General features: G+C 50.0%; 1 protein-coding gene across 2 annotated transcripts in view; it reads right to left on the bottom strand.

Moving 5' to 3' along the window:
* The window catches only part of CACNA2D2 (calcium voltage-gated channel auxiliary subunit alpha2delta 2), a 598,846-nt gene that overhangs the window by 177,039 nt on the left and 398,846 nt on the right, over positions 1-22,961 (bottom strand). For both annotated transcript variants that reach the window (XM_074958327.1, XM_074958328.1), the window contains exon 5: positions 13,557-13,601. In XM_074958327.1, the coding sequence (XP_074814428.1) occupies positions 13,557-13,601 (45 nt within the window). The remainder of the gene's footprint in view (positions 1-13,556; positions 13,602-22,961) is intronic.

Genomic DNA, 22,961 nt, shown 5'->3' with positions numbered 1-22,961 from the left:
AGAAGCCCAAATGGGAAATGATTTGAGCGCTGCCATTGACATGGATACAAACTGCTAACTTCATTTGGTTCCAGCCCTGGAAACTAAGTTCCTTTTCTTTTCTGCTTTGTTTTGAGAGCTGCAGGTTTTAAAAGGCAGCGATTGCTGATGGCTCAGCAGACCTCAATGGCTTTGCAACCATCTGGAGATGGAGGGCCTGATTCATTCTCAATAGCACAATATGCATCCTCTGGTGTACAGTAGTAGACACCCTAGTAGGGGCAATTCACCCTGGAAGAGGGAAGCAGCTGTCTCCCAGGCATTCCATAGAACGCAAGACTGCGTAAGTGCCCAGCCAGTGGAGACTGCTTGAAAAACCTGCTGCATCTCCCAAGCATTCTGGACACCCCACCTTGCAGATGGCCCTGCCCACTTTCCAGGCTGCATCAGTGGACGTGCGTGAATCATTGATTTTTCGGGGCTGAACTGCAAAATCCATCCCCAACCCCAGAATCAGAAGTTCATTTAAAAGCTAAACTGATTTTTTTGGTTGTTCTCAACAAAACAAAAACAAACAAACAAACAAATTCATTTGGGTTGAAGGAAAAGTTTCAAACAGCAATTTGAATGGAGGTTTTCTAAACAAAATGTCGATTTGAAATGGTTAGTTTAGAAAATGTCCAAAATATCCTACTGTTTCTCCTAGTTCTTTTCCAGACAAAACTATTTGCTGAACTTGACCCAACTTTTCGATGCTTTTAAAAAAAGGCATTTTTTGGGGGGAATTTACTATTCGCTGAAAAAGTATTGCTGAGCTCTATGCATTAGCTGGTGCAGCCTAGGCAGTCTGCACTGCTTTGATTCATGTCCCAGCTGGACTTTCCACTACTGAGGCCAGCCTTCCATCTGCGCAACCCAAGGGACAGATGAATCAAGCCATTAATTACATGCAATTTTAGACCCAAGACCAATTTCCTAAACCACCATGCTTTGTAAAGCAATTACCAGTTTCTCGTCAGGAGTTTTCACTGCCCGTTCTGCTGTGGCTTCACTGCTATTGTTAAGTGAGCTAGTTGTGACCTCGCTCAGGTATGTCGACAAGGGCTGCAATCACACCTCCTGAATGCAGTGTAGACATACTCTTGATTGCCAGAGGGGGCCACAGCTCATTTCAGGGAAATCTCATGGAGGGAAATTTGTACAGTGCTTGCTTTGGCCACCCCTGGTTCCAGCCAGTATCAGGAGACCCGCGTCTTCATGAGCACTGCCGATCACTGAAAATATTTTTATAGTCAAGACTGTGGCTTTTTCAAAAGCCAATAGTGCGTCAAGCCCATTCCAGAAACATAGGAAGATTTTCCTAGCCCTCAACAGCTAGAGGCTGGTTTATGCCCTGAAGCACAAGGGTTTATATCCCTCATATGTTCTAATCCCATCTAATGTCACCGTGGATGTTCTCATTACACATATATATGTCTAATCCTAAAGCTAACAGCCAGGAGTTGCTGGTGTTTTGCATAGGAGCAGCCTACCTTGCACTAAGATTGCTGCTCCATAACTACCAAGTGACTCCTGCCTGGTAATAGGAGGGAGGTCTAAGAGAACATCTACACTGCAATTAAAAGCCTGTGGCTGGCCCATGCCATCTAACTTGGGCTCGCTGGGACTGGGCTAAGAGGCTGTGCAAGGTCCTAGAGCCAGGGCTCCAGCCCATGCCCACACATTTATACCACAAACAGCCCTGCAAGCCCAAGCCCTGAAAGCCCGAAACAGCTGGCATGGGCCAGCCACAGGTGCCTAGCTGCAGTGTAGACATACCCTTAGAGGCAAGTGGGTAGCTAAGCACTTCATTTCCCGGAAGAGAGATAGACTGCAGGAAGAGAAAGGATGGTCTTCTGGTTAAAGCAGCTGAATGCTGCCCCAGAGAACTGGATTGTATCCCTGCCTCTGCCACAGAGTTCCTGTGTGATGCTAGACAAATTTTTTGCAAGCGATCACTAATTGTGAGTTCCTCATTTTCAGAGTGCCCGACTTGAGCCCCTGAGATCTGACTTGCAGAAGTGCTGAGCACTCACAGCTGTGACCGAAGCCAAAGGGAGCTGGGCTCTGCACAAATACAGTGCTACGTAATGCTAAGGACTCTGAAAAATCAGTAATTCTGTCTCCAGAGCAGGATTTGAATAATATGCTGGAAATTAAGCCCAGGGCCACACAATGGAGAATGAGGAAACAACAAAATATTAAACAGCTGTCCACTCAGTGAGCATCATCTTCCCTGTGCACTGAATGAGGCAGGGCCCAGTGCAAAACATAGGATGTTATCATGTAGTTAAAGACTGTATCACATGGGGGCTGAGTTAAGGTTGCAGAGGCATCCTTAATTCTGGCATTTCCTAACTTTGGAGTGCTTGACTTTGCCACCTTAACAACATTCTTTTAACTTGGGGTTTTTTGTTTGTTTGTTTTTAAACAAAATTTCATAGGCTTTTTAAAAAAAGCAAACTGACAATCCCCCAGAAATTCTACCACATGGAACCATTTTGACTCCCTTGTGGGTCATCAGTGGAGCTGGCACCAATAACTCCACTGCAGAGTCTGCCACTTGGGTCTTAAACTGGGAACTATCAGGCAACCTTAACTTTGGGCATCGCTACTTGTGCAACCTATCATTTTTAGTTCTTTGCCCAATTTAACTTTAAATGCTTCAAGGGATGACAGAGCTTCCAATTCTCCCCCTCAAGAAGTATGTAGGTTGATAAGCACAGGGCAGATGCATAGATGCACCATGTTTATGGAGCTTCCTCGCACTCTGTGTTTAATTAGTTGTCTTACATTACTTAAGAGATCTGTACATAAAATCAACCCATGCCCCATTTTCTGTTTTGTCAAAGCATCTTCCTGCCCCCTGCTTTACTTGCTCAGATTAGCCCCATGGGCTGATAAAGTCTCAGAATTCCCCTCCAAGGCAGTCACACCTGTTTGCATCTGTCATTGCTGTTTATCATTTCTGTAGCTCTCGTTAAACTTTATGTTCCTGGGACAGCAGGAGCAGGCCGTGTGACCTGTTGCTGGGTCAGCGGGGGACGACGGTGTTGGGGAGCGTTTGTCAGCGATTGCACTTTGAAGAAATCGATCTGATCTGTTTTGAATTTTCCCTCAAGCACTGTTCTTTCTTGTTATTTCAGAGCCTCTGTGATAGGAAAACTAGATCTGAATATCTGATGCATTGTTTGGCACTCAACTACTATGTATAAATTCTAGAGGTGGTTGAATCCTATTCGTCAGACTGAGCTAAGGCTTCTTATCAGCTCATAATCCATCCCTGCTTTCCGTGCATGTATTTGTAAGTGTTTAGCGAGTAGTTTGGACTAATCCTTTTCAGATGATGGGTGCTTTCCAAGCTATTTGTTCCAACTATTTGCTGGTCACGATTCCCGATGTGCCATTGGCCACGTGGATTTGTTTCTGCTCCTTGTGTGGATGATTTGAACAAGCAATATACAGGAGAACGAATCACACACTGCAGTGTGAATTAATTCAGCTTGCAGGAGTTGCAAATATTTTCATGGATGCCCGAGAATATTGGTGCCCAACAAGGAAGCTGACCTCACACAGAGAATGGTTTATTCACAAATCTGGTGTTTCTTTTAGATAATCAGCTTTAATAATTTCTCCAGGACACATCCTAAATTCATTCCTCTCTCTTTACACAAGCCAAAGTACCAATGATTTCAAATGGAATCTGCCGAAGTTGGCCTGAAGGAATAGCCAAGGAAGAACTGCAGGATTTGGCCCTGCGGTGCAGATCTTAGGACCACACTGAGTGAATAGGCAACACCCACTAAGGTGCCGTCAGCCAACATGGCCCGACTGTTATTTGTTATATAGCCTAGTACATCCCAGAGGTTCCCACATTTCTTCACAGCATGGGTGTCATCTTAACAGAGAGATTGCCACGGGACGCTTCCCCTCCCAGTCACCCACCTGGGAACACCTTCCCCACCCACTGCCCTCACATCCCAACCCAGCGGGCGCCACAGCAATTACTTAGATAGGAAGTGACCTTATGAAAGTCCTATATTTTTAGCTTCGTATGTTGTAATGCAGAGCGGGAACCAGATGCCCAGCTAGTGTGAAATGACCCAGCCCCGCTGTCTGCAGTGGCACTACACCGGGACCCCAGCCGAGCAGCGACCCCCACCCCATTGTAACACGGCTTGGCTTGCTGTTGACTGTGCAATTGCAGTTCTGCCTTAGTGCTGTTTATCTGTGCCCAGGTGCACGTCTTGCCCCATTCGCCATGGCGATGGAGGGCCACAGGGTCAGTGGTACTAGTGTAAGGGGGGGGCAAGGGGAGTGGGAAAGAGCTGTGCAAAAGGGTGTGTCCTGCTGCATTCCATGGACCCAGCACTGCACCACCCCGCGTTAGGGAAGAGGGCGGGAAGAACGGGGCTAATACAGCCCCAGGGTGCACATGGCAAGCAGCAGCAGCCACTGCTCTGCTCAGACAGCGTGGCCCATGCAGGTCACATGCAGGGGGGAAATCCCGCAGCCCCCCACCCTGGATTTATGACAAATGCCACATGCTGGCAGCCTGGCTCCAGCAGCGCTGCTCTTGCAAGCAGGTGGGCACAAAGATACATGGCCCTTCCAAGGTGAACTGATTTTGGGGCTGGTGACCTCCTGGATTCAACTCTGTTTCTCCTTGGTGCCTGAGTAAGGCTGCTCTGTGCTAAATGCCCATGTCCACCCCCTAGTCCTTCCCAGTTCAGCACCTAGCTGCAGGATGGGGGAAACTGAGCCTGTGAATTGGTCTCTGGGTCAAAGGCCTGGATGCTCTCCCAGTCCTTCGCTGCTTGTCGCTGTGTAAAGGAACACGTGGGACATCGGGGGCCAGGCCTGGGCTCCCAAACCAGGGCTGCTCGTGTGTCATTTACAATTGCTGCCCGCTGCCATCGCCTTCCACTCCGGCTAGGGAGTGTAAGCGGCTGGCAGAGGCCTAGGGATGCAGAGTGTGGTTACCTGGGGACAGGGGGCTCTTTGTTCATGAGGTTCTGACTTGATTACATTTCATTGTTTTTCCCCTCCAGCTGCTTAATAGCCCTGGGGAGGGAAGGGGCAGCAGCAGGAAAAACTCCTTCCCTTGCTGTGCCTGATGCGGGTCTTAGAAACGGGAGGGGAGCTCAGTCAGATGAAGAAACAGCTACGCCCTGCCAGCCCAGGGCTCAGAGAACAATCAACAGCAGCGGTTTGTACTTATAGGGCACCTTTCACCCTGAAGGACCCCCAAGTACTTTACCACCTCCATACCCAGGCAACCTATCACCTGCCACTAAAATGCAGCCACCTCTGGCGTGAGCCAGGGCAGCAGCAAATGCCTGTGAAGTGCTTTGATCAGACAAAGCACTAGCTGAGCGCTATCATCATGAAGTGTAACCGGCACATGTCGACCCCCTTGGGAGCCCTGGGAAATTCAAGCTGTCTGGTTTATATTTAAAGCTTTGATTGCCAGCATTACAGGACGGCTTTGCCGGGAGGGGGGTCGAGAATTAGATTCAGTGTCTAATTAAAGGTTTGCTCTTCATTTGAATTTCAGATGCCAGCTTTAATTTTAGAAACTTTCCCAGGCAGCGGAGTGGCTTGCCTTAGCGAACATGCACCTGGATCCCCCTGAGACTGGCTCCAGCTGACGGCCCGTCACTGTCAGAACACAGAGTCAGAGGGCAGCCACTGAGTCTCTCTGCGTGGGCCTACAGCCAGGAGCCAGCCCCTAGTGTCCAGCCCAAGCAGCTGGGCTAGGCTTGGGGGATAAAACCTGGGGGTTGTAGGGCGAGGAGGAGGAATCTGCCTCAGGCTGTGGGATGGAGGCGCCCTAATGGCTGGAGTAGACTAGAAGTTTTCATCTGCAGGTGGAAGCGTAGGAAGGCCATGCCCTCCCCATCATGCTGTAGAGGAAGTGCCCGCCTCCCCAAGTGGGGCTCTGCAGTGTCCAGTGCACACCCTCTCTGCAATGCAGAGCCATCCGCTGCACACTGGTTCTGCTTCCTGGGTGACAGCGGACATGGGGCTGCACTGGGCACTAAGTGGCCCCTCTCAGAAATTGCCTGGTGTAACAGCACAGCATAGCACTGGCTCTTAGGGATCGTAACCAGTTACTGCTAGGGAGCCCAGCTGTCTCAGCCAGAGAGACAGCACTTGCTACAGTCATACGTCTGGGGTTATGCTGATTCTAATGATCCCAGGGCACCTTGTAATCACGCTCCAACAGCCAGCGCTCCTGACCCACTCCCCACAGCACCCCCTGATGGGAGAAGCTGGGACTGGAGAAACTGGGAGCTTCCCCCCCACAGCCAGTGCTCCTGCCCCACTCCCCACAGTGCCCCCTGCTGGGAGAGGCAGGGGCTGGAGTAGCTGGGAGCTCACCCACAGTCCGTTCTCCTGTGTAAGAGGTATAGAGCATAGATATGACTTGAATAATTACTAAGTATTAATTCCTCCTGGCAATTAGAGAAGCTATCCACCTCTGTTTATCTTACAATAGGATCCACCTAGAAAGTAAAAAGAAAAGGAGGACTTGTGGCACCTTAGAGACTAACAAATTTATTTGAGCATAAGCTTATGCTCAAATAAATGTGTTAGTCTCTAAGATGCCACAAGTCCTCCTTTTCTTTTTGCGGATACAGACTAACACGGCTGCTACTCTGAAACCTAGGAAGTAAAGACAATAAAAAAATGGTTCACATCATATGAGACATTTTGTCTAAGGACCCACAAATCGGCCAAGGTTAGGAGTTACACTCCCCAAGAACAGAGACTAAAACGGCTCAATGAGACTACTGTTACTCACCTACGCAAGAATTTCTCATAATCTGCATATGGATAAAACCTCTTTCTCCCTCCTAACCAGGGCTCGCTCTACTGTTTTTGCCGCCCCAAGCAGTGAAAAAACCTGTCGCCGCCGAATTGCTGCCACGGCTGGCGGAACACAGAAGCTGCCGCCGAATTGCCGCCGCCGTGGAAACTCTGCTGCCCCTTTCTGACTGCCGCCCCAAGCACCTGCTTGGAACGCTGGTGTCTGGAGCCGGCCCTGCTCTCCAACCTAACTAAAAAGAACTCCAAACAAGTTACCAAGAAGGCTCACACCCTGCTTTCCTAGCAAAGCAGCCCATTGCACACGGAGGCCCTGTCTGCACTGGCAAGTTTCTGCGCAGTAAAGCACCTTTCTGTGCTGTAACTCCCGAGGTTTACACACTGCCAAGCCACTTAAGGCGCAGAAACTGCACAGTTGTAGCCGTTTAAGAAAAACACCCCAGCGAGAGCCGTGCAGCTTTGTGCACCAGGGCTACCGTGCTGTGGTGCCAGTGTAGACACCGTGGCAATTACAGCGCTGCGGTTGGCCTCCGGGAGATGTCCCACAATGCCTGTTCTCACCTCTCTGCTCATTGGTTTGAGCTCTACTGCCCTGCCCTCAGGTGACCAACCGTCATCCCCACCCCATAAATTCCTTTGGAAATTTGAAAGTCCCCTTCCTGTTTGCTTGGTGATGCATGCAGTGGTCTCAGCACATCTTTCCAGGTAGCCATGCCTGCTCCACGCACCAGGCAATCCCCCGCTTGGAGTAATGCCGAGCTGCTGGACCTCATCAGCATTTGGAGAGGGTTGGGGGGAGACACCATTGCTGCACAAAGGCGAGCCGCATAGGGGCCAGGGTGGAAGCCGCAGGCTTGGAGAAGACCCTCCCTTGATTCCCAGCTCACCCTCAGCAGTGAGATATCTTCCATCATGATCACATCCTGTGGAAAGTGTGGGAACAGGAATGATTATCAGGCCCCTCCTACAGTGCTGGCTCTCCCGAAGAGCCATGTGCCCAGTGTACAGCAGGGTCCGGGAAGAGTGATTAACCCTGCCCCTGCGGCTACTCACCATTTTGGGGGTCTTGTGGCTCAAGTGTGCTTGCCTGGGGTCAGCCAGTTAGTGGCAGGTGTGTGATTACTGGCTGTGTTTTAAATCACTGAATCAGGGTTCTCTGTGTTGCAAACAATACTGCTTCTGTAAAATGTTGCGTTTAAACTTCACAGAGATGACCTTGGGAGCCTAGCCTCCCTCTTTGTTATCGACGGCTGACCGGCTACGCAGAATTAGAAAGTGGCCAAGAAGAACTAAGCAGGACTTTGTGCGTGATGTTCTGATGCACTCTACCGCCGAGAAACAGGAATTGAAGGAGTGGCGGGACAGCGAGACGAGGGACTGAAAGGAGAACGCGGCACGCCAGAATGAAGCCATGGAGCGGCTCTTAAAGTTATTGCGCGCCAAGCAGACATGTTCCAGGCGATACTAGCTCTTCAAACCAAGCAGCTCCGCGCCCACTCTCCCCTACAGCGACTGCACTTAGGACGGAAGAACCCAATGCACAGCTACAGACTAGGGACCGAATGGCTAGGCAGCAGTTCTGCGGAAAAGGACCTAGGGGTTACAGTGGACGAGAAGCTGGATATGAGTCAGCAGTGTGCCCTTGTTGCCAAGAAGGCCAATGGCATTTTGGGATGTATAAGTAGGGGCATAGCGAGCAGATCGAGGGACGTGATCGTTCCCCTCTATTCGACATTGGTGAGGCCTCATCTGGAGTACTGTGTCCAGTTTTGGGCCCCACACTACAAGAAGGATGTGGATAAATTGGAGAGAGTCCAGTGAAGGGCAACAAAAATGATTAGGGGTCTGGAACACATGACTTATGAGGAGAGGCTGAGGGAACTGGGATTGTTTAGTCTGCAGAAGAGAAGAATGAGGGGGGATTTGATAGCTGCTTTCAACTACCTGAGAGGTGGTTCCAAAGAGGATGGTTCTAGACTATTCTCAGTGGTAGAAGATGACAGGACAAGGAGTAATGGTCTCAAGTTGCAGTGGGGGAGGTTTAGGTTGGATATTAGGAAAAACTTTTTCACTAGGAGGGTGGTGAAACACTGGAATGCGTTACCTAGGGAGGTGGTAGAATCTCCTTCCTTAGAAGTTTTTAAGGTCAGGCTTGACAAAGCCCTGGCTGGGATGATTTAGTTGGGGATTGGTCCTGCTTTGAGCAGGGGGTTGGACTAGATGACCTCCTGAGGTCCCTTCCAACCCTGATATTCTATGATTCTATGTTGCAAAACTCTTTCCCATGCTCCCCTAAGACACTGCCAACACACTTTTATCAACCTCCTGGCTCCAGTCTATACCTGTGGCATTCTACTCCTCCCCCCCTCACAGTCTGGCACTGTGGACTCCCACTACCCACTGCACTCAACACCCATCCCTCTGCAGTTTGGCCCTGCTGAAGTACAGTACCCGCTGCACTGTACTCCAAAGGAGAAAGTTGGATAGGATCCCTGGACATACACAAATCTTTAGCAATCCCGGGACCCAACCTCCTCCTGGCACCTTACCTTCCTCCATCCCCCTCTCTGCTGATGTTTTTTTTGGTTTGACTCTCTCCTCCAGTTGTTATTTTGTTGTAAAAGAACTGTGTTGGTTTGAAAGCAATCTTTATTCTATTCATAGAAAGCAAAAAGAGCCCTGCAAAACAACATACAATTATGTTAAACCCACATATTGCATCGTCTGCACCAATTACCTCCTAGCACTACAAGCACTGCACTCCCAAGCACAGCAACAAATATTAGTGGCTTTCCGCTTCAAATTGCTGCCTTAAGGCATCCCTAATCCTTATGGTCCCGTGCTGGGCCCCTCTAATAGCCCTGGTCTCTGTCTGTTCAAACTCAGCCTCCAGGCACTGAGACTCTGCAGTCCAGCCCTGAGTGAAGCTTTCACCCTTCCCTTCACAAATATTATGAAGCGTACAGCATGCGGCTATAAGCATAGGAATATTGTCATCGGACAGGTCCAGCTTCCCATAGAGGCAGCGCCAGTGGGCTTTTAAAAGGCCAAAAGCACGCTCAACCGTTATCCTGCACTTGCTCACCCTGTTGTTGAACCGCTCCTTGCTGCTGTCAAGTTGCCCCATGTATGGCTTCAAAAGCCACGGCATTAAGGGATAGGTGGGGTCTCCCAGAATCACAATGGGCATTTCCACTTCCTCTATGGTGATGTTCTGGTCTGGGAAGAAAGTTCCTGCTTGCAGCTTCCTGAATAGGCCAGTGTTCCGAAAGATGCATGCTTCATGCACTTTTCCGGACCAGCCTGCATTAATGTCCATGAAACGCCCACGGTGATCCACAAGTGCCTAGAGAACCATTGAGAAATACCCTTTGCGATTAATGTATTCAGTGGCTAGGTGGTCTGGTGCCAGAGTTGGAATATGTGTGCCATCTATCACCCATCCGCAGCTGGGAAGCCCATTTCTGCAAAGCTATCCACAATGTCACACACATTGCCCAGAGTCACAGTCTTTCGGAGCAGGACGATATTAATGGCCCTGCACACTTCCATCAACACGAGTCCAACTGTCGACTTTCCCACTCCTAACTGGTTAGCAACCGATTGGTAGCAGTCTGGAGTAGCCAGCTTCAACAGTGCAATCGCCACGTGCTTCTCCAAAGACAGGGCAGCTCTCATTCTCGTGTCCTTGCGCCGCAGGGCTGGGGCGAGCTCATCACACAGTCCCATGAATGTGGCTTTCCTCATCCAAAAGTTCTGCAGCCACTGCTTGTCATCCCAGATGTGCACGACGATGTGATGCCACCACTCAGTACTTGTTTCCCGAGACCAAAAATGGCATTCCACTGTGGTCAGCACCCCCGTGAATGCCACAAGCAATCTTCTGTTGTAGCTACTACACCTGGCGAGATCAATGTTGCACCCCTCTTGCCTCTGTAGTTTAAGGAATAACTCCACTGCCACTTGTGACGTGTTAGTCAGAGCGAGCAGCATATTGGTCAACAGTTCGGGATCCATTCCTGCAGCCCAAAGATGCAGGGCGTTCAGTACACAAACTGTTGGAATATGTCACCAAATGCGGATGGAAGCACAGGGATTTCTGGGACGCGAAGCAATACATCACAGGGCATAGGGACAGGACCCAGAATGCCCCGCGACCCCCTACGCCTTCCCACAACTCTTAGCGGCAGAAGAGAAAGAGGTGCTCTATGGGATAGCTGCCCAGAGTGCACCGCTCCGAATACTGCTTCAAGTGCCGCAAGTGTGAACACACTATTGCACAGGCAGCTGAGTGTGAACGCACAACAGCGGTTTCCCTTCAGTGCGCTCTGAGCAGCACTCTAACTGCCAGTGCTTGTAACATTGCCAGCGTAGACGTGCCCTAAGAGTTGATCCAAAGACGGGTGGGGAAGCTGCAAATTAAACAAACTATACTTACCTGGCAGTGAGACTCAAGGTCAAATAGGGCAAACTGCCTGTTACACCAAGACACTCAAACCACATGTTTTCACCCCAAATTATCAACTATACGTTTGTTTTCCTAATAAATCAAATATACCACAGATAATCTGTTTTGTCCTGTCAATATGTTTTTCACTCTGAATTAGAAGCTGCATGTTTATCTGCTCTGTGAATCAGGTAAACTCGCTCTTTACGTATGGGTAATATCTCTTGTTCTATTGCAAGCCCTAAATCAGGGATCGGCAACCTTTGGCACGCGGCCCGTCAGGGAAATCCGCTGGCGGGCCGGAACGGTTTGTTTACGTGCAGCGTCCTCAGGTTCAGCCCATCGCAGCTCCCACTGTCTGCGGTTCGCCGTTCCAGGCCAATGGGGGCTGCGGGAAGCGGCGGCCAGCATGTCCCTTGGCCCGCACTGTTTCCTGCAGCCCCCATTGGCCTGGAACAGCCAGTGGGAGCTGCGATCAGCCGAACCTGCAGACGCTGCAGGTGAACAAACCGTCCTGGCCTGTCAGCGGATTTCCCTGATGGGCCGCATGCCAAAGGTTGCCGATCCCTGCCCTAAATAATGTGAAATCCTCATATAAAATCGAAGACTGTATCCACCAAACGAAAAGGCTTAGAATGGATTTTGTTTGTTTCCTTGGTAAGTGATTGCTGCATTCTAGCAGTGATAGGCACAAAAAGGAAGGTGAAAAGATATAATCACCTAACCACAGTATAACTTGGAATTATTAAAATAAATTGCTTAAAAAGGGGGAAATTTCAATTAATAACATGGGCTAATACTGAACTTAAATCCTTGAACTGAATCGAACTAAAAAGCCTCCGATAAGAAAAGGATTGAAGAAATTTATTATACACCTGCGCCATCTACTTGATACCAACAGAAGCGGCAGAGAAACTGAAAGGGGTGAAATATGAGCGATCATATGGCAACTGGCCAATGGAAATCCAAGGATGGTCCCCTCCAATGAGCCCAGGAATTCGGGTATATAAATCTGAGGTCACCCTGGGGGACCCCAGAGTTGACTGAATCCCCGCATTGCAACAGACTCCTGGACCAGCCATGTGGAACGGACTCTCCCGACATCCCAGGGTTAACCAGATAAGAAGAAGTGGTGAGATTTCATGACAAAGATTGTATTCCTCCTTTATTTATACATAAACAACTGAAGCGTACCTTGTTCAGTCTGGGCTCTCCAGTGAGACATCAAGTAACCATAGTTTAGATTTTAACTCATGCTCTATGTGTGCACTCCTTTATAAACCCAAGCAAATTGGCCTAAAAGAGATTTGAACCATAACTTCAGGTAATTGCTTTTGATATTCTAAACTTGTCCCTCATCCCCAATCCATTCATATAGCAGGAACCACACTCTTAAAAGTGCCTTACAGACATGTACATTCCTACTCCTTGGAGAAATGTTAGAAGGGTGATACTTGTGCTAGGTACTAAAAAACTGATGATCCTAAGCAAATGTGATAAAAAAAATCTTAGTAATTTGCATTCTGTGACAACTGCTTGCAAGGCTGTATTGGAGTGTGCAGAACATAACTGGAACATTGGTTGTGTCTACACTTAATTGGTGAACTGTTGGTTGTATACTGATGCGGTTCTCGGTGAATTAATAAATTGCTGTTTGGTTAAGAATAACCCAGTGTCCTGATTTGAGAAATACTGTTCAAGTTACAAGTTGACCTAAGAAGAACTTAGTACTAAGTTGGTAAGCTAACGCCCCCTGGACTTGATAAAAAGAGGTTCTCCTATTAGATTTCATTCTAATATTGGCTATCACACACAGCAAATCCAGCTTGTAAGATTTCAGCATTAAAATCTAAAAAGCACCTCAGCAAAGTCATAACATTGACCCCTATCCACATTGACACCTGTCCCATTCCCTATAGCGCCCCCTGCTGGCAGAGGTGGGGACTGGAGTAGCTGGGATCTCCCCCACTGCCAGCGCTCCTGCCTCTGCCATGCAATGAGTCCAGCTGTTAAAACTAGGAACTTGCCGCGAGTTCCCAGACCTAGCAGCCAAACACCCTGTATCGATATGAACCCGAATGAACTAGGTTCTGTTCCCCTGTCTGGGATAGGTTTGCCATGCAAAAGACCATGCTCCTGCCAACAGCTGCCACAAGCGCAGGTTCCATGCATTGTATCAGAGTGGGTCAGGCAGAGGAGAGCGTCAGCCCAGACCCACCCCCTACCTTTGACTATTGGAGAATGCAGGGATTGTACTCACATATTCCGTGTCTGCCTTGGAGTCGTAGTATTCAATATCCTCCTCCTGCAAAGAAAAGGTAAAAGCTCCGGTTAGTGGTATGCCCAGCCCTGGCTGGCAGGCCCACACCACCCTAAATGCTCGCAGAGGCTGTGCATTCCCCCTGCCTCCCCACTTGCCAGGCTATTGGAAACAAGGCTCAGAAGGAGGTTCCCAAGAGAAAGACGGGAGCTTTAAAACGAACCCCATGCCTGAGCCGTCGCAGTGACTATTGGACGGCTCCAGCTTCTCCTTCCTCCCTCCCCTTGCACTTTATTTCTTTCTGTTTCTAAGAGTCGGTGTTAATTGTAGCACTTGCTTCACCATCTCTGCCTCGATGATGTCGGAGTGGGGGATATACATCATGGCCCACAACCTCTCCTCCTGCCTGACCATCACAACCTCAGTGGCATCTCAGTACATCATCACAGTGGGACTGTGATGTCACTGCTCCTCATCTCTCCTGCTTGGTGACATCATGATGCATCATCACTTGGTGACATCACAGTGCCTTGTCCAAGAAGGGGCTGTGATGTCACAGCCCCAAAGAACGTTGCTTTACTTCAACCACTAGTCAGTGGGCCACCTGCAGGAATCATTGGGAGGAATCTACAGAGTGTGTCTTGTAGGAGATCAGACTAGATCAGTGGTTCTCAAACTTTTTTTGCTGAGGGTCTCAGCGGATCACTTAATCATCTTTCCAAATGTTGTTTGTACCGTTAGCTAACTATTGTAAAGCACTTTGGATAAAAGCACTATATAAAAAAACCTTAATAATAATTAACATTGTTCTACAAATAAAAGCACACAACTCATATTTTAATATCAGTAGTCTTACCTTTCTAATGCAATGGATGTGCCCTCTCTCCCCTGCTGCAGCAGTCCCCGAGCAGGGGCTGGGAAAGAGTGGGGGGTCTCTCCCTCTCTCACCCACAGCAGCAGCCCCCAAGTTGGGGCTGGGAAGGAGGGGAGTCTCTCCCCCACCACAGCACCCACAGACCAGAGGCTGGGAAGGAGAGCCGTCTCTCCCTGGCAGCCGCAGCCCTGGAGCTGGGGAAAGTCGCCTCTTTCTCTGGCTGCAGCAGCCCTGCATGTCCCAAATTCCCCCCACCCCGCCTTCTCACTCCACTGCCTCCTCCCACCTACCCCAAATTCTCCTCAAGGCCACCACCTCACCTTACATGTGCATCTTCTCCAGGGTCCAGGCACCTAATTAGTAGAGCCACGCCTGAGCAGCTCCACTAATTAAGTGGGTGGACCTTCATTCTCTTGTGTGCGACCGCCCAGGTGCGCACCTTAGAGGGAACTATCCGCGGACCACCTGAATGGAGCTCACGGACCACTGGTGGTCCACGGACCACAGTTTGAGAACCTCAGGACTAAACGATCACAATGCTTCTCTCAATCAGAGGTGGCCGTTGTGGTGTTGGGGGAAGGCTGGAAATGCCACAAGCCCCGCCCTCCCCTTCACCCCCAGCAGCAGCAGCAGCAAACCAACAGCCTGAAAAATAAAAAGCAGCTTCACCATTCCCTTGGAGAAACCCACGTAATTCATTTGGGGTATTTAGAAACCATTTATGCAGAAAGGTCTGCTCTGATTCCTCGTCCCGTGTGCTAGGACATGCAGCAGCTGATAAAATTCACAAAGAGAAAGGCAATTCAGAGAGCAGTAATACTGTCAAAACAGAATTTTATATTCCATCCAAAGGGGTAATTACAGGGCAGAGGGAGGCGATTCTGGATGCAGGAATACAGCAGCAGTGGCGGTGCGCTCAGCGCTAACATGGCTGCCATTCAATCAGCCGCCACACAAAGACAGCTCTCTCTCCTGGAGCCGTGTCAGTGCTGATGGGATTTTATTATTATTCCTATTATTATTTAAAGGGAAAAACGATCCATGCTGAGAACAGCAGCTCAGGCAAGGAACCTGCAGGGATCTCAGTTCGCTTCCCACGCCCCTTGACTGCATCGCCACAGGCCCGGCTCAGCAAACGGGCTCAGGCCAAGCTCAGGGACATGGCTCTACAGGTGTGTGGACATGGCTGAAGGGGCCATCTCCCAAATGTGTGTTCACTGGCCTGTTGTTCTGTTCCACAGGGAAGTTGTAGGCAAGAGCCAGTGTGGGGAACGACCTGTCTGCAGTCAGTTAGGTATTTCAGGATAGAGAGGTGTGAAACCCCACAAACCAGCCACAATGCTGTGAGCTTGTGCCCTCACCCTCCACCCCCTGAGTCTCTGATTGGCAGCAGGGGTTGACCAAGCAGGAGAAACTGGTTAGAGAGAGGGATGGCAAGAAACTCTGTCCCAATGGAGCAGCGTGAGCGCCAGCAGCTGCTGCAGGGACCCAGGAGTCTGAAAATTGGAGCTCTGGGCTGGGGGAACAAGCCCTGGGAGCAGCCTGGTCCCATAAGCCTGCATTGCCATTAAGGACCAGCCAGAGCTCAAAGGGAAGGGGGCCGCCCCTGATCAGTGATGGAGGGACACTGGGACATAGCTGACAGAGGTGACTGCTGCTGCTGATGGGGAGTGTTTGTTACTGATAATGGCATTGGTGTGATTCCTGCCTCCCCAAAGGCCGTAGGAGGGCTCTCCACCACAGGGCAAGGAGAAGGAGGCTGAGCAAGGGGAGCCTCTGATGAAGAATAGCAGCAGTGATGGACGTGTGAAAGACACCTCGTGGCCATTGCTAAGGGGCTCATGGACTGGCATGGTTCCATAAAGCTGTGGGCCAAATCCTGCCCCCTCAGGAGTGATGGGAGCCCAGAGGGCGTATGGAGTCTCTGAACCACCCAGGGTAGCCATGCAGCAGCAGGGCAGGATTCCTATAGAGCATGCACTAAATCCCATGGAGGAATGCATGTTGCCCCTAGCAGGCCGGCTGGCATGTGTATTCAGTTCCCAGTGACCTATGCCATGGTGCGCAGTCTACATTAGCCCAGGGCACACCAGCTGGATCTGTGCTAGCAAGATGGCCCCGGAAACATGCACACAGCCAGCAGTGCTCCACTTCCCCTTGTGTCTCCCAGCAGCAAGGGCTGGGCTCCGGCTCTGGCAGTATAATACCGTAGATAGAACATAACAAACAAGACCAAAGCTACAGACCTTACTTCATTGCATGGGAAGGGGTGTAATGAATTGGGTGACAAGACCAGCACCCCAAGTTTAGTGTATGGCACGGTCAGTCCTAGGGGCTGTCTGGGTATGGACAAAGCTAAGAGTCACCCGGTGACTGTAAACAAAAAACATGGTTTTCCGTAAAGACGTTGTTTTCATCATAGCAATTTTGGTATACACAGTGGCCAAGATGTTTAAAGTGACCAGTAATTTTGGGGGGCCCAACTTGAGACATCTTAAAGAGGCCTGGTTTGCAGAGGGTGGATGCTTGGTGATTTCTGAAAACCAGCTCTCTGTAAGGTGTCTCCAGTGGGTCGCCCCAAATCACGGGTCGCTTTGGAAAATGTTGGCCAATGTCGGGCATTTACAAGCTTTGCATATACTAAACAGGAACTACTTCCTCCATTGCAGCCACCTCTAAGGTGGAACCTGGCAGCTTTCAGAGAAGGCCAACAATGCACAGCAGTTTAGGACAGGAAGTGAAAAAGAAGGTCAAACATTCAACAGAAAGTGAAGGGGGAAATTTAGGAAGGCAGAATGTAATGATGTGGTTTGACATCTTCAGCGATTAAAGGGGCCAAGGCTATAGGAAGGAGGAAGCAATCTGTGTAACACCCTGCCCTGTAGGATCATGCTAGGGCACTGATTCAGTGCTCATGCAGAGGGAAGAGTGAAACGCCAGCTGTGCAAACTTGTGGTCATTGAGAGACAAATCCACAGCAGTCTACAAGCCAGGTTCCCCTTGGCCCACGCTCTTAGTTCACACACCTCTCTCTTTTCAGGGTGCATTGCTGTTATGTTTTTAACTCATCCATGCATAAAAAACACTGAAAAATGGTCTGTCTGCCTCTTAGGCTATGTCTGTACTGCAATCACAGGGTGTCACTGCAGCTCGTAGCTTTAATCTAGCTTGCTCAGGTCCCACAACAGCGAAGCTGTGGCAGCATGGGCTTCAGAGGGGCTGTATAAACCCACCTGGAACCCTAGGTAATTACTTGCAGAGCTAGCCCGTGTTGCCACAGCTTCGCTGCTCCGGTACCCAGCCTAGCTCGATTAAAGCTAATTTGGGTATGTCAGCTCGAGCTGCATTCACACCCTGTGACTGCAGTATAGACATATCCTTAGGAATTAACTGCACCTACATGACTACAAAATCTCTTCTCCCATTCCTCTCCCTCCACCCTTCCCTTCCAGTCTGATAGCTAATGTTTCTCAGCTGACAACAACTCTCCTTGGCTACATCACCACCACCACCACCTCATGTCTTCCTAAGACTTCACAGCTGTCCCTATGCTACAGCCATAGCCACTTGGCTGCGCACCTGAAACACGGGTCCCTTAGGACACAAACTATCCCAGCCAGATCAGTTGCTTAGCTCCTGTTACATCCCCTGGAGCTGTTTTCTTCGCACAGATGGATTTCATTATTGGCCAAGAGTTTGCATCTGGTGAGTTAATTCAACTCCCCATGTCGCTGTCAATATTACCACCTCTGTCACGCTGATCTCACTAGGAATGTACGCAAGGAGCAGAGAGCTACTAACCCTTCTTTGGAGTTATCCTTAGACAAAATCTGCTCAGCTAAAGCGCTTTCCTGTTTCTTCTCCGGATCGTTAAGACCCAAGCTGACAGCATGCTCAAGCTTAAAGAGATCCGGGCAAATTACGTAGGCATAGAGTGGAAGAACAATCAATGGGGAGATGTCTGGCAGCTGGTTAGAAAGGAACACAACATGTAAGGCATAAGCTAATCTTTGACGTTCACCATCACATGTACCTTCTGTGACAGGGTCAGGCCAGATGGCTACAGGAGAGGTTTGTTGTTGTTTTTTTTGAAGGCAGATATATTAGTTCCAGATAAAGTAGATCCCTTTTCCCTGAGTAAGGTAACGGGCAGTTCCAGAACAAGCAGGAACTTGCTGGAACCAATTAAGGCAGGCAGGCTAACTAAGTAGGACACCTGGAGCCAATTAAGAAGAAAGTGCTAGAATCAATTAGGACAGGCTGGCTAATCAGGGCACCTGAGTTGAAAAAGGACCTCACTTCAGTTTGTGGTGTGTGTGCGAGGAGCTGGGAGCAAGAGGCACTAGGAGCTGAGAGTGGGAAGGCGTACTGAGGAGTACAAGCATTATCAGACACCAGGAGAAAGGTCCTGTGGTGAGGATAAAGCAGGTGTTGGGATGAGGCCATGGGGAAGTTGCCCAGGGAGTTGTAGCTGTCGTGCAGCTGTTCCAGGAGGCACTCGAGACAGCTACAGGGCACTGGGCTGGAACCTGGAGTAGAGGGCAGGCCCAGGTTCCTTCCAAACCTCCCAACACCTGATCAGACACAGGAGGAGTTGACCTGGACTGTGGGTTCCACCAGAGGGGAAGGTCTCTGGGCTGTTCCCCGACCCACATGGTGGGTCAGCAGAGACTGCGGGGATTGTTCTCCTTCCTTTCCCCTGTACTGGCCAGTGATGAGGTTATCTGAGTAAAACAGCAGATTTGAGCCACAAAAGTGGCCAAACTGATGGCTGCCGTGAATCTCTGAGGCAGCCGTGTTAGTCTGTATCCGCAAAAAGAACAGGAGTACTTGTGGCACCCTAGAGACTAACAAATTTATTTGAGCATGAGCTTTTGTGGGCTGCAGCCCACTTCATCAGATGCATAGAATGGAACATATAGTAAGAAGATTTTATATATATATATATACACACACAGAGAACATGAAAAGGTGGAGTAAGAGGCTAATTAATTGAGATGAGCTATTATCAGCAGGAGAAAAAAACTTTTGTAGTGATAATCAAGATGGCCCATTTAGACAGTTGACAAGAAGGTGTGAGGATACTTAACTTAAGGAAATAGATTCAATATGTGTAATGACCCAGCCACTCCCAGTCTCTATTCAAACCCAAGTTAATGGTGTCTAGTTTGCATATTAATTCAAGCTCAGCAGTGTCTCATTGGAGTCTGTTTTTGAAGCTTTTCTGTTGCAAAATTGCCACCTTTAAGTCTGTTACTGAGTGGCCAAAGAGGTTGAAGTGTTCTCCTACCGGTTTTTGAATGTTATGATTCCTGATGTCAGATTTGTGTCCATTTATTCTTTTGCGTAGAGACTGTCCTTGGATCCCAACTTAACAGACTCATTTAGAATGAATGCTTTCTCATGGGTCACTGGCTTAGTAACACAGCCATGGGTAGGACTCCTCTGGGGGACTATGAAGGGTTGGAACGCCCTCTCCCAATTCATGCCCCCTCCAAAAATAAGCTCCAGCTTTCTCTCCCTTCCCTTGTTATTAAACACCTCTCCTACTCCTTGCTTCAAACCTGCAATGGTAACAGCATTCCCTTTCCATCCTCTAAGCACCACCAGGTGGTACTGAATGCTCCGGAGTCAGAGCAGTGCCCTGCTTCATGGATTATTTTCCTGGTGTTTCTAAAATGAAGGATTATAGTACATTTAATTCAGTCTGAATTTTGAGGACGGGCTCCTGAGTGTGAGGGTTCGTTTCTTCTTATTTATGACACACTATTTTCTAATTTATTCCCTTTCCAGATGTCTCAGAACCTCTCCCGGGAACCGCTCATGTGTCTTATGGAGGCGACCTGCCAAAGTCCCTGCTTTGTGTGATGCAAACATTTCCCCTCTCATAATCCTGAGCTACACTTTAATATTTCCTTGATTGTCTGGGGTGTTATAATCTCCTATTGACCGCCCCCGTGCCTTTTGTGATGTGTTAATCCCTAAGCAATTGGAAGCCGCGCAACGCAGCCTTGCCACAAGACCTGATCTAAAGAGGCTGTAAGAATCCTTGCATCAGGTAGCAAACAACCCTGGGAAATGTGCAAAAGACCAGGTGCCCGCACCTCTCCTGGCATGATACAACAGGACACACCCATTCACATAAGTGAAATTGATTGGTGGGCATGTGCACAAACCCCCTTCCAGAAAATACATAGCTATTAGAAAAAAAGGTGAATTATTTATAGCAACAGGACTATAAGCTTTCACTAACACCCCTGGGAACCTTGGCATTTCACCAGCCAAATTAACTCTCCAGGATCCATATCTGAACACCAGCGGTGTTGCAAAAGCTGTGATGAAAGCTGTAAACAGTTTTGGTCACAATGTTCCTAATTGTACTGCTCCTAGCTTTCCTCTTGGGACGGAGGGGGCCCCTAAATCATTGCCAGTCTCTGGGCCCATTGCAGAGGTTTGTGCACCAAGGGAAGACAAGGCATGGCGCATGTATATTTAAAGCCAGGGAGAACACAGTATGTTACGCCGTGAGTGTGCCATTACGGGCTGCAACCTATCGAGGCATACATACAAAGGGGCAGAACTAGGGTGGAAGAGTTAGCCGTTTCCTGGTGTTGAAGGGCTTAGCCAGCTAGGAGAAAGAGCCCATTACCTCCCTCCCGCGCCCCAGGGGCTGTGACACGATTGAGGCCGTCGAGTGACGACAGGGGGTAAAGGACTGAGCCGTGCCCTGGGAGTCACTCCTGGGGGTTTTTGACAGAGAGGACAATGCACCGCACTGATGCTGCATTGAGAAGACGCTGCTGCGCAGGAGAGTCGCGAGGGCCATCACAACTGGCCTTGTCAGCCTGCAGCAGTCTCCCTCTCAGAGCCCCTGCCTACAGTGATTCTGAGCTCTTCCATTTAACCCGCTCTCTTCCCTCTGCCCCTTGCTGTGCTGCCTCCTCCTGCCCAGACTGCTAGCCCCACGTCGTCCCCCTCAGGCTTCCCAGCAGTCCAGTCAGGAAGTGGAGATGAAAGGCGCGCGCCCCCCCCCGGGTTGAAGCTGAAGGCAGCAGACTCCTCAGGAGCCTCAGTGCTACTTTTAGCTTCTCTGCAGCACGTGATCAATTTAGCCCCACATGGGACTCGCCTGTCGCTGCAATGGAAGAGAATGACAAACAGCAGCCTCGCTGGCATCTGGGGCATCTGCTGCTAATTACACAGGTGTGCATCAGAGCTGCACTGCATGGAGCCAGCACAAGGGGGGCGGAGGGGGAAGCTGGCAAGAGAACCTCTTCAAAATAACCCTCCCCGCACCCGACCTTAGCTGGCACCGCAGATGTGCACACCCATGCACATGTTCCTGGCGGGCAGGAGTCCACCTTCCCCAAACCACCCTGTGTTGTCAGTCTGAGCACAGAGGCCAAGCACCAAACAGGCTACTGAGAGTGAAATATCCTCGTTAATGCAACCGCATTTCTGAATTGAGGCAAAGCCTTGGGCATGTGCACAGAGCCAGCAGGAGTCGGGACGAGGTTCCAGCGTGGGCAGGTCCCAGTCTGTGCTGCATAGCGGAGCTGTGTTGTGACCGGGATGGAGGATGGCCTGGCTGCACAGCAATGGTGGAATCTGTAGTGTAGATGGGCACTGAACTGAGCGCGGAAGGCTGTCGTGCCACGAAAGGGTCATGCCTGCTGTAGCAGGAGAAATGCTCTCTGTGTTCGAAGATGCTGCACAACAACCAAGCTGTCAGTCACAGGCCCTGGCTGTCTGCAGATCTGCCACTGCCCGTGTTTGTAACAAGGTGGCTTGACAGTCGAACAACGGTATGAACTCCCCCGCCATCCCCATGGTGTAGCATGTAGCTATCTGCACTCATGATGACAGAGTGCTGTGCACCCAACCTGAGAGAGATGCTCCTTTAGCACCACCTACACGTACCTGCTCCCCAAACCTTCCTGGGCACTACACGCTCCTGCCTGGCCCAGTGCCAGGCCCCCAGCCTGGAGTGCTCCTAATTGTTCCCACTTCTGTTTCATTCCCTCCATCTCCTGCCCCCTCCCACTCCATGCGGTCCCCATTTCCTAGCCCAGACCTGCCCTCTTCTGTCCACAGTGTGCCGGCAGCAGCAAAGGGCATCTTCCAGGCTCTCTCAGGCTGAGCTGGGCTGCAGAGAAGGTCCCTGTGCCCTGCAGGTGCTGGGACACTGCTCTGATGTGTTCTGGTGCAACAGAGGCACTGAGCGCTGCTGGAGGGGCACTGCTGCTGTCCCCATCACAGGCAAGGGCAGCCAGCAGTACTGTCCAGCACTAGTGCAGCATGCTATGGTGGAGCCTGCGTGCTTGGGGAAGGTGATAACTATCTAGCAGGAGAAGGTGCTGCAGCTGCAATTTGCTCCCAGCGTGCACGGACACTGCCGTTCAGGGTATGTCTGCACTGTGACCATGGGGTGGGATGTACCCGAGCTAGCTTTAATGTAGCTAGCTCAGGTCCCAGAGCAGCCAAGCTCAGCAGCGTGTGTTTCACTATAGGTTAGCTTGCCCAGAGCCCTG

This window comes from Natator depressus, chromosome 7 (assembly GCF_965152275.1).
Source record: "Natator depressus isolate rNatDep1 chromosome 7, rNatDep2.hap1, whole genome shotgun sequence".
In the NCBI taxonomy this organism is placed as follows: domain Eukaryota; kingdom Metazoa; phylum Chordata; order Testudines; family Cheloniidae; genus Natator; species Natator depressus.
Note: the sequence above shows the minus strand (reverse complement) of the source record. Positions and strands in the feature narration are given on the sequence as shown.